Below are 12,216 nucleotides of genomic sequence, written 5' to 3' on the forward strand. Positions count from 1 at the left end.
CGCCAGCTACAGATAAGCAAAAATCACGACCAAGGACGCCTTATCTCCAATGAATTTGAGTTTAAACCGAGTTCAAATCAAAGCCGTTGTTGTTCAAATTGAGTCCAAATCGCCCACAATCCCTATCTCTTCTGGGTATATAAAGCACCCGATATCTCTTCCCTAGAGCATCCTAAACCATCCATCGGTTTTAGAACCTGAGAGCCGCCACATAGCTTCATCCGTCGCTGCACCGGTGAAGAAAAGCCACCACCGTCGATCTCGATCGTTGTAGCCCAATCGTCTCCGCCGAAGGGTTCGCTAGTACCGCAAGAGCGCAAGGAAGCTTCTAGAGGCAAGCTCAATCGCCGTTTGTCAGCGGAGCTTCGTCCACGACACCGACAGAGGAGAACCATCGTTGTGCGCCATCACCGACCTAGCTAGAGGCATCCTTGAGTTCCGTTTTGATTTGTTCTTTCGTCGGATTTGTCTGGATTAGTGTGTTCTTATGTGTGATGATGTTTGTTGTGTGATATTTAGTTCTTTTTAGATTTTGATGTTTATATGTTATTATTTTTCGCGTATGTTGTAAGTAGATGCCAACGTTCTAGAGGAGCTAGAAGGTCTGTAGGATAAGGATTTTGAAGACCCAACTATGTTCAGTGAAGACAAGTTGTGTTCTTGAACATATTTATCTTAGTTTTACAAATATTTTATTTTACAAATATGCATACTAATAATATGTTAGGAATCCCAAGAGTTAGGTTTTATCCTAATTTTCTTATCATCCTTGTCGCTATAGTATAATTTTAGGTTATGGAAGGATAGATGATGCTTAGCCTTGCTTTGGGATGGAAGTCATAACAATTGCTCTACGAACATGATAATTATCCTATGCAATAATGATAAAATATGATAAAATAATTTTTGTAGCAACATAGCTTAGAGATTTAAGCATGTAGTATGATCGGTAGGTGATGTATGGTTGGGAAAAGTGGCAGTCTTGCTCAAATCTAAGGATTGGTTCGTGGGGCGACCTTTATGTGTTTACAGTACAACCATAAGCTCGGTATGTGACGGGTCTAGACAAATAATTTGATTTACTCTCAGCATAATATAGACCATTTAGTGGTACAAGGAATGGAAGAGATGGATTTTCTTAGGTCCGTAAGGCATAAGAGGGTGCTTCCGTTGTTGAGGTGGAATCACGAGACGGTGAAACCTTAGCGGATAGAAATATGCTGAGAGGGGCATTATAAAAGCTTTGTAGTGGATTACTAACGCACACCTTGGTAGTGTATAAGACTTTTTCGTCGGCTAACAAATGCTCGACAAATTGGGAAGAAACGTCTTATGGGTAAAGTACAACCTCTGCAAAGGTAAAACTGAATATTCAATCATGCTGAGAGTAACAACCGGCATTGAAAATCTACCATGAGTATAATTTGATGTTTTGATTAGTCTAGTCAACTATGATGGTGAGAATCATAGTTGAGGGTCGTCAGTCGTAGTAGTGAAAACTATGATTGAGGTGTTCAATTTTAGTGGATGAAATTTTAGTTGAGATGATCAGTTGTTGGTTAAGTCAAGATGGATGTAATCTTGTGGTAGTTTATCATTCACTTAATTATTATTATTTTTCAATTATTTCTACTTAAATGTTGTTTATGCAAAAAGGTTATTTAGCTATATTTTTGTTAAAGTCTTTATATATATACTATTTTTTCACAACTTACTGAGTACGATAAGTACTTATTTTTGTTATCATTAGACACTTAGATAGATAAAGTATTGAGAGTACGCTAAAGGTGAATCATTTTAAAATAATTTTTACGTCGATAATACATGTGAAAGTCATAAAGAATTAAAATCTTTATAGTTCGTTTAATTTCGTTACAGTTTATTTAGTTCTTCAGCCTCGCATATCACTTTTGTAAATCGTTTAATATAATTAAGTATGAATAGTATAATAATTGTTATCAATAAAATTACTATATATTAAGGTTGATTTTTGAGCTAATATAGATGTGATTGTTTGTTTCTTTAACCGGTCTGACATGACCGGCCCGCGTCCGCGTGCCCCCCGTGGTCGCGTCCGCGTTGCCTTCGCCGAGTTTGCTTACCAGCTACGGCGCCCCAGCCGCGGAAACCGGGCAAAAGCGGTGCGCGGATGCGGCCAAAACTGGCCTTTTCGGTCCACTTTTGCCTCCATCTCGCCGCGCATGTAGATCCCGGCGGCGATTCGGTGGATCCCCGCCCTTTCTGCTCCTGCCACATCCCGTCCACAGCCCCACTGGCTCGCATGATTGGAAAAGCGCGCTTTGTTTATGGAGGCCAGTGGCCATTTGGGGGCTCTTTCTCTCTCGCTAAACCGACTTCCTGATCTCACCCGGCTGGACCAAGATTCCGTTCATTTTCGTTTTGCTTGCGCGCTGCGAACTCTTCTGAATGGGATGCGCAGACGAGCTGAAGACGGATTTTTTCTTCCTTTGAGGACAAGCATGAACTTTTTCCCGAGCTCGAAACGTCACTATTGCTTCCCAAAGGACGCAACCATATCTTGCGTATTTCCTTTTCCCCCTGCTCACTGTCACTGGGTCTATGGACCGGTCGCATAAATGATAATCGGAAAAAGTTTTTTTATCCTCTCTTTGCACGGCACATTTCACATGCTACAATACAAAGAGCGTCCCATGGCTACAGCGCCTGCATGTTGGCCAGAGTAAGTTTCTCGAATGGCTTGTCTGCTACACACACACCTTTCTCTACACAGGATCTGGGTACTGTTAGCTGATAAAAAAGCGGGTCATGTGTCGCCTAGCATATGGTGCAAACGATAGAATCAGATTCATTTTTCTACCCTGTCCATACTGCCACGTACTACTTTTTCGGCAGTAACTATCCGCACATTGCGTTGGCTGCTTGCGCCCGGAGCACTGAACTTATCGTGCTCGATGAGAGCAGCATCTGGAAACGGCATGCGAGAATGCAAGTGGGACTGGGGGGGGGGGGGTGGGGGTGGGGGGAGACAGGATCAGAGCAAGAGGCACCAAGTTGTAGGATGCCCTTTACGATGTGAGCTCAGAGCGCCCATTCTGCGATGCATGGTGCAGACCTCCACTCTGAACGGGTTTTATGTCAGTGACTTTTAATGCTTTTTTCACTATACTACAGATGATCTGTATCCTCATCACACGCACCTAACCTGTCACCCTCTGTCCGTTTCATGTCCATCACGTCCAATCCAAACATGAGTTTCCTTATAGGAATATTGGTAAAAGATAAACATAAATCTGTAAAGTACTAGTAATAAATTTGTCCGTGGTTCTGAACGTTGTGATCTGGTTAGATAGATATGCGCCATGAAAGGCAAATTTTAATGCCACCTCACAAGTTAAAACCTTATACGGTATATATTTTATAGTAGTTTATAACATATTGTAAAATAATTGAATGGTCAAAATATATTTTTAAACACTTTCTCAAATCCTAATATGCCTAAAGAAACATGGAGTACCTTTTTTGGAGTGTGTTTGTACCTAAATTTAAGTCCAAACTTAGATGCATATTTCTTCTTAATGACACCTAGTTTCTCATATGCATTCTCATTTTAGTGGCACTTTCTTCTTCTTATTAAAATATAGGTATTGTGTTACCCGACTTGTTAATTTTGAGATTTAGCAGTCCATTGATTACCTTTGATCAACCATGGATTCCTCACAATTCATGCTCTAGTCAATGGTGTCCATGATAGCTAGATGCAGGCAATGAGGGCGGTAGGCTAGGTCCACATGGGACGATGATGATTGTGAGCGGGGTGATAATTGTTACAGAGACGACACTAACATGATGGATTTAGAAAGAAGGCAATGCAATGACGTGCTCAATTGATAGTACTGTTAATGTCAACTAGAGTGGTGGCAAGTGGTAGCGCTTAGGGAAGACGGTGGGGTGACGACAACAACTGCAATAGGGTGAGGGTTTGGGTTGTTGTCGATGAGTGGCATAGCAAGCGAGGGGAGTGAGGGTGATGGTAAGTTCTTTATTTCATTTAAAAAATTAAATTCTTTATCCAAATGCTTTAATTAAAAAGTGACTTTAAAATAGAGCAAAAGAAGTTACCTGAAAACTAGAAAATCACATTAGCTGATTTTCTTATTAATCCGAAAGGCAACACGCAATACTTTCATTGACCAACCAAAATGCCCTAATAGTGTTTCGGTGTGAAAGATCTACATGGGGGTGAATGTAGTATTTTCAGATTCAGCCCCTTTTCTTTCTGCAGAGATTCAACATTGACTTAAAATCAAAGGATAATGAAGAAGTTATTGAACAAGAGATTCTAGATCTCAGTTTCAAGTCCTTCCATCTCTATTTGATTCTGAAAACAACTAAAATGAAACAGTAAGCAGCTTGCTAAAAAGAGACCGAAGACAGCAGAGAATGCATCAAATAAGCTTGATCATTTTTCTTAACAAAAGAAGGATCACAATGTCAAAATCAATCCAAAACAGATTGCAAACACAAGAGAGAGGAAGAATAAACAAATCTTGCACGAGAGCGACAACAAACACCCTTTCATTACTTTTGGAAAGCTGAATGACTCTAAAAAACAAGTCAAAAACTCTCCTCGCGGTTCTGAGACCTTATCTCATTTCTCACCTCTCCTTCCTGCCCATGATGCTTTAGCCTGAAGGAGGGATCGCTTAGACAGATAGGGAATCTTCCTTTTTTTGTGTGCTTCCGTAGCCTTTACTCTTCCTTAATCTGACCATTTGATCACGACTTGGAGGCTACTCCAGTTTTGATCTGCATCCATGTATATAAGGTCCTTCTCCGTGCATGCTTCGATAAGCAAAGAGCTCTGTGCGCCAGTAAACAATCTCCATGTGTTCCAATAACAGCTGAGCTTTCCAGCTGCTTTTCACCTAGAAAACAGCCTCTTGTGCCAATCGTTCTTCTGACCTTTTCTTGTGCCCATAAATCTTCAGATCTTTAGCCAACACCTTATCCGTCTGAGCTCACTAGTTTGCACCTCCTACGCAAGCCAGGACTCAACTAGATCCACCTGCCACTGAGCTCAGCATGCTCAGTCCTGAGCACAACCATGTCACCCGGCCTTCTGACCCTACTTAATCTTCACTCCTCTTTGAGCGAAGTCTTGGTTCTCACCGGTAACATAGATGGACTCTGAACAACACCAGATCAAGCAACCGATATATAGGAACATGTTCTTCAAAACCTGACCATATTAGTCAACTTACCAATAAATGGAAATAGAATGATTTCCTTCTGAATTAATCTGAAAACAATGCCAATTTTCCATCACAACCTTATAGACTAAAACACAAACGGTCTTTCACGGTGTACCAGAATCTCATTTCCACGATACTTTATCCTGTGAGGACGATAGCCACAATCTTACACATGAGCACATCACAGTAATATAGCCACATTAGCCATCTTCCGCTGATCAACAGCAGAACCGTCACATGAATAGGAATGACATTACCGCCGGAGACGATGATGTTCCTTTGCAGTTAACACAGCACTTCACAGTGCCGTACCGTCAAACCCGTCACGAAAGCCAGGTCAGGCGCAGAGCAGAGACAAACACAAGACATGGACAACGATGCCTGAGATGGCTCAGATGTAACAACGCAGGAGTCCACTCGCCTGACCCAATGACCCAACCCAATCTGAGCGAGACGCAGCGCCTAACACGAGGTCGGCACGGTCGCCAACGCCTAGGACGGTAGATCGGGCCTCCGGCCTACCCGATCACCCCTTGACCTCCCAATCTTTCAATGCAGATCCTCATCACCATAACAAAAGTGCAAATCTTCACACCACCTAATCACCCATGCTTAGCACACAAATAGCCTCGAGTTATCTCAGCGCGGCATATAAAAGGGCATATAGCCCCCACATATGTTTCCACGCTAAACCGGTCTAGTATTAGTAAGTACTACTACCGAGGTTGCAACAGTTAGCTTTCCAGCGATTCCATATCATTGACCTGAGCTGCCTCTCCCGTCGAGAGAACGATCCCTGCAAGCAAAGCAAGGAGAGGCGAGGATGAAGGTGCTGTGCGACGTGTGCGCAGCCGAGGCGGCCTCGGTGTTCTGCTGCGCCGACGAGGCCGCGCTGTGCGACGCGTGCGACCGCCGCGTGCACCGTGCCAACAAGGTCGCCGGCAAGCACCGCCGGTTCTCGCTGCTCAACCCGGCGCCGTCCGCGTCGCGGTCAACGCAGCAGCCGCCTCCTCCGCTGTGCGACATCTGCCAGGTTCGATATATATGCAAATCTTACGATTGGTCCTGTGTTCTGGCTTCTGAGCGGGTCTAATTCCGACGGCCGAAACTGATATGTGTTGTTGATCGATCGATGTGCGCCGTGCAGGAGAAGAGAGGGATCTTGTTCTGCAAGGAGGACAGGGCGATCCTGTGCCGGGACTGCGACGTTTCGGTGCACACGGCCAGCAAGCTGACCATGCGCCACACCCGGTTCCTGCTCACCGGCGTGAGGCTCTCCGCCGAGCCGGCCGCATGCCCGGCGCCGCCGTCGGAGGACGAGAATAGCAGCAGCAGCTTCTGCTGCAGTGCCGGCGACGCGGCCCCGCCGGCGCCCGCCACGAGCCACGGGAGCGACAGCAGCAGCATCTCCGAGTACCTGACCAAGACGCTGCCCGGGTGGCACGTCGAGGACTTCCTGGTGGACGAAGCCACTGCCGCCGCCGCCGCCGCCGCCGCCTCAGCGACTGCTATTGGCGTCTCCGCGGACGCATCGTATCAGGTTGGTCCGTTGGTTCCATTGGCCATTGTCAGGTCGTAGTAAATGTTTAGCAAACCATGACCAACCATTCGTTCTTGACACGTTCCTGAACACACCAAAAACACGGCATAGTCCGATCATGTCTGCATCGGCATCACATCAAATCCAACCATCCAGTTATGGGCGCGGTACGGTTTGTAGTTATACGCTCGCTGGTCCAGGTTGTGACGATAATATCTCGAGGGACAGCTTTCTTACATCTTGAGGGTCCATTTCAGACAAGGCGCATACGATCCACCAGTCTTTTTTACTTCACAAGATAAAAGCAGTGCAAGGAAATGCATCACGCATTGCCTCGCCGGACTGTCATGAACCTGCAACTAACCTGGTTATCGGTTGCATTTGAGCAGGGAGGGCTAGCTCGGATCGGCGGGCTGCAAGACGGCTACTCCGCGTGGATGGCGCAGCAGCAGCAGGTGTTCGGCGACAGCGCGGTCGCCGGCGACGCCCGGGCAAGCCGGGAGCTGTGGGTGCCGCAGATGTACACGGAGCTGGCCGGCAGCAAGAGATCCAGAACCACGTCCGCTTCGTACTCTTACTGGTGAATGAACGGAAGACCGTGCCATCTGTATTATGCATCGGCTGGTGTACTACTACTTGTTTCGGGCCTAATTATCTGTGCATTTTTGCGCTTCCGGGCGTCCTCGTCCCGGTGGATGCTTGGGAGTGTTTGTGCTTTTTAGGTAGTAGAGAAAAGCTCCGCGTCCTTGTTCCTGTCGCTCTCGACTATTCTTTCTTTGCAAAGACTTAAGGTCACTCTTCGTGCTAGTATCTTAGATAATAAATAGTCTTTCACATAAGATAAAAAATAATATTGCAAGTGATCAAGAAAGAGAGAAAAAACTAGTATCTTCCATAAAAACAAGTTAAACATAAAATCCAACATAAAGAAATAGCTAACAAGTACATTGAAGCTTAAGCACATAATCCAAGAGGCAAGATATAGGCAAAACAATATATTAGCGTGAATGTAATTTCTGTAAGTAATGTCTATATTTATTGATCGGCTCTATTAATAACATTAAATATTATGAGAGTTTATATTTATATTAATATTTAAATAATATGAAAGACTGAGATATTATTTAAAGAGCATTTGTAGAAGAAGCCGCAATTTCTGAAGTGCATCAACATGCTGTTGAATACCGGTGGGCCTAATTGATGGGTGTTGGGTGAGAAGAAGTCAAACCGTACCATAGAATATTTCAGTAATGAAAGCACAACTTTTAGCTTTCGCACCAACAAAACGTGGAGGATACATCTAAAGATGACTAAATAGGCTACTCAGGTCAGCATGGTACGGGCTTAACTTGGTAGGTCCAAAAACAGTACTGTTCGATAGGCTCGTTTACTGTAACGAGTCATGTTGTGCCGGCTCGCGTGCCGAGTCATCGGTCGATGGCACGGCTCAGCTTTCATCGTGCCGTGCCGGGTCGGCTCACGGCACGGTCGGCACGATGGAGGTACGCTCGGTCCGTCAGCACTCTAAAAATAGAAAAAAATAAAAAATAATAGCTAAAAAATTCCAAAAAATCAAAAAAATTATAGAAAATAAATAAATAAGAGCTTTATTGATTGGTTGCCTCGTTAAAAACCTTTTCTAGAAGGAAAAAAGAGTACAACCTATGATTATGCTCCGAAAATTACATGATTTCATTAGAGACCCCAGAATTTTGCCTGCAATATTTAATATGCTTCCTCAAGTATCCCGTTCCATTTGAAGATCCGGCACCTAATTCATTGCTGCATATATTACACTTAGCAAATCTTACATGTTCCCTGTTAATTTCTCTAAAGATATTTTCAAAATGTTACCACACTCATGACCATGCACACGAGTTCTCAGCGTCTTGATCCATGAATTGAAATATGAAATTGATTTCTTGATGTTAAGTGGCTATTAGCTACTTGGCTAGCAACTAGGAAAAGAGAGATGGGTGGCCGATGAGATCATATGGAGTTTGAGATGGTATTTATAGGATAAGACGAGAGGTGGTGGGGGTGGGACTGTGGGGGTCTTTTTCAAAAGTAATATTCAGAGTTAGAAATAATCAAGTAATAAAACTAATAATAAAATAAGACTCAACAAAGATGCAAAAAAAAATCACCAAGATTTCTTTAACTTCATGACAGCAGGTCAGCAGGATGACGATTTTGGAATTGTTCAAATTTTTTTGCAACAATTCAAACTAATTTTACCAAATTATCGCTAATTCTCAAGAACTTTGAGACAAGAATGAGAGGAGAAAACAAAAGAGAAAATGTTGTTACTGGTGTGGAATGGAAGGGCATGGTACTCCTCTATTTATATGTGAAAAATAGTAATTTTTGCAAATTTTTTTGAATTTTTTGGAGCTCAAACAGTTACAAAACGGCTATAAAATACAAAAATATCGGGTTAACAGGTTAAACGGACCGTTCCCGGCCCGTTTAACCCGTTAACCCGCTTGCCCCTGTGTGTCGGACGGGCCGTGTCGTGCCGTGCTGGCCCGGCCGTGCCGCTGGGCCGTCGCGTGCCGAGATGGCGCGGTGGGCCGTGCTCGTGCTGGCCCAAAATATCTGGGTCGGGCCGTGCCGGTCTGCCGTGCCGCACGCTCGGCCCGGGCAAGGCCCGAGGCTTCGTGCCGTGCTGGCCAAACCCATCTACGCTCGGGCTGGGTCGTGCTTGGGCCATGTCAACAGTATTGTGCCTCGGGCCGGCCCATGTTGCACGACCCATTTAGATATTTTTAAATACACCTAACTTTTTTTAAAATAGACACTCAAATTTATATTAAAAAAACTCGAACTTAGATAATGTAGCTACACATCTACATCATCAACTAACTGAGATAGATTTAATTCCTATTGTATCCTATAATGCGGTAAACAATTGATATGTTGCAAAAGAGAACATGATCACAACATTTAATTTTGAATTTTTGTTTTCATCCAGAAAGCCGGTGACATATGTGATGGTGTACATATCATATCGAGGGCATATCCAATGTTACCAATACAATTTATATTTGACTGTGTTTCAAATATCAGTAAAATTAATTATGTAAATATTTATTTGAAGTAGGAATACAGTTTCACCAAATATGTGTAACATTTAGGATAATATTTCTACATCGTGTGCTGCCTTTATTAATCTTAAGAGAAGATAATTACTATAGAGGTGTATCTAGATCTACTACTCGTATGAATCTCAGCAAGTTCTCTTGAGTTCTATATTATGAAGCTTTTGTCGGATAAATCTAATAATAACTTAATTTGTTGTGGATCCTTTGATGTACCATCTCCTCTCGTTATATAGTTGGGTTGAGGAGGCGTATTATATGCGGAGTTTCGAACGTAATCTTCTCAAATTGTGTTATCTAATGATTCTTTCCCGATCCAGTGATAGTTTCTGTATGAAACACGATGAATTGCTTGAAATATCTGCACATGCCTTATTTACCTAATGGAGGTTATAAACCTACCCTACAAGGTAACGGATACATGTACGGTAATACTTCATCCTCGAATAATACAATATTCCTAATAAACATTAATTATTAATTATAAAATTCTCATCAATGTGGCATTGCCAATTTTTGTTCAAAACTTTTCATTACCATTTTTATGTTTCCAAAGGAGTGGTAGCGCGATAGCACCCTAGAGGGTGGTGGCATGCTGGCACATGATGTACTCTCACATGTTTACATGCCGTGCGAGGTATAGAAGTGTAAATTAATTATAATTATGACAAACTAGTCTATCGATTTGTGCACCTGCACGGGCTAATGATTTTGGAACATATAAGTTTAGAAATTGGTGGACAATAGATAACATTTTTTGTAATTATTCGTTTTAGATAATTTTAAATGGACTCACTATGGTCCAGTTGATTGGAATTCGAAAAAGTTTTAGTCGACCACTACGAACTGTAGGATGCTCACTGGACGGACCCATGTCTTTGTTCTTCCATGTGCCTCAGATCTGTATGCGTCCCACACTCTCTTCGTCTCCATCAAAGTAGCCTAGTCTGCCACCACGCTACTCCACCTTCTTCGTCTCTAGTGGCTCTAGTTGCCGTCAACCATCCGCATTTAACCTTTTCCATTTCTTGCCGCCCAAACTTTAGACCATGTCCACCACCAGCTAGCCCGTTTACGGCTTCGGTGGCACCATTGTCGTCCTGTAACACAACCCTCACCACCATTCACTGCCAAACCCCTCCACCTTCATGGCCTCTGGTAGTGTAATAGATAAGAGGTGTCTCACAAGATAGATCTCACACCACCAAATATCAACTGACAGTAGGTGTTATCAAGACTAGGACCTCATCATACGATCAGGACAATGCTCGTGTGACCAATCCCCTAGTCGCAAGGGTCGCAGAGCAAAATTGAGAAATCAATTTGAAATATGCATTGGTTTACTTTTGATGATATGATTGACATTGTTATTTATTTGGTTTAATGATCTTTGGTTTTGTATGAGTTTTGATGTGATTTGAATTGATTTGAGATTTTATTTGAGCATATTGATAATAGACTAACTGGAATTGGAGTTAGAGATATATGTTTGCTTATTTTATGGTGTGCAGGTGATGTATGCAACTTGACGATTGATGGTGGGATGATTAGAGCCAAGCGGAGTACTTGATGCCAGACCATCAAGGAGGCCAGGCGGAGTAAAGGAAGATCCTAGCTGAACACATGGAGGTCAAGCAAATCATGGAAGGCGAATGGAGATGACGCATTGACAAAGTCAAACGAAGGGGATACCGGTGCAAGTGATAAGATGGCTCAAGGGATCAAGAGTAGGAGAGACTTACCAGTGGTCAGGATCGTAAGATGAAGTACACACGTTGACATTAGAGCGCTTGCTTAAGGCGTAAGCAAGTGGAGAGTCACACTTTGAGAAGCGTGCTAGGGTTTCATAGTTTGGCCTCAAAACCGTGGGAGGACTGGAGGAGAACATGGCACCATCGCGAAGCTTGCATCGAAGCGAAGCTAAGTCGTAAATGCACCACGGCCGTTCGATGAATCGAGAAGAAAATAAACCAAAATATCCTCAGTGGTATACAGAAGTGTACTACAAGATAGAAGTATTTTGAGAAAAAGTTAGAAAACTTAGGGTTAAATTTTCTAGGCTTATAAATAGAAGGGCAGTGCTATGGGAGGAGATGAACCAGCCATTTTAAGCCCCTTGTGCCATCCATATGAGAGCCTTATGCTAGGGTTTTAGAGGAGAGGAAGAGGAGTATATAGCCTATATGTTATGTGAGAGCTTTGTGAGAAAAAAATCTTTGTAATATGTCTAAAATAGGGCTGACCTCTGTTGCAATGAAGTTTATTTTTCTTTATGTTATTGTGCTCAGCTCATTCTAGTTTATATCTATTGGTTCTCATGTAAGTTTTTTTTTCCCGGATT

General features: G+C 43.1%; 1 protein-coding gene across 1 annotated transcript; it reads left to right on the forward strand.

The window, feature by feature from the left end:
• The first annotated feature begins 5,671 nt into the window (after positions 1 to 5,671).
• Positions 5,672 to 7,531, forward strand: LOC133919420 (B-box zinc finger protein 20-like). The gene is made up of 3 exons (XM_062363803.1): positions 5,672 to 6,267; positions 6,382 to 6,774; positions 7,164 to 7,531. The coding sequence occupies exons 1-3, from the start codon at positions 6,058 to 6,060 to the stop codon at positions 7,356 to 7,358; spliced, it is 798 nt and encodes a 265-aa protein (XP_062219787.1). The 5' UTR covers positions 5,672 to 6,057; the 3' UTR covers positions 7,359 to 7,531.
• The last annotated feature ends 4,685 nt before the right edge of the window (positions 7,532 to 12,216 follow it).

This window comes from Phragmites australis, chromosome 5, assembly GCF_958298935.1.
Source record: "Phragmites australis chromosome 5, lpPhrAust1.1, whole genome shotgun sequence".
NCBI lineage: Eukaryota > Viridiplantae > Streptophyta > Magnoliopsida > Poales > Poaceae > Phragmites > Phragmites australis.

Coding starts and splice junctions, on each gene's coding strand:
- LOC133919420 (XM_062363803.1), top strand. CDS start 6,058: ATGAAGGTGCTGTGCGACGTGTGCGCAGCCGAGGCGGCCTCGGTGTTC. Junction 6,268..6,381: donor CGCTGTGCGACATCTGCCAG/GTTCGATATATA, acceptor TGCGCCGTGCAG/GAGAAGAGAGGGATCTTGTT. Junction 6,775..7,163: donor CCGCGGACGCATCGTATCAG/GTTGGTCCGTTG, acceptor GCATTTGAGCAG/GGAGGGCTAGCTCGGATCGG.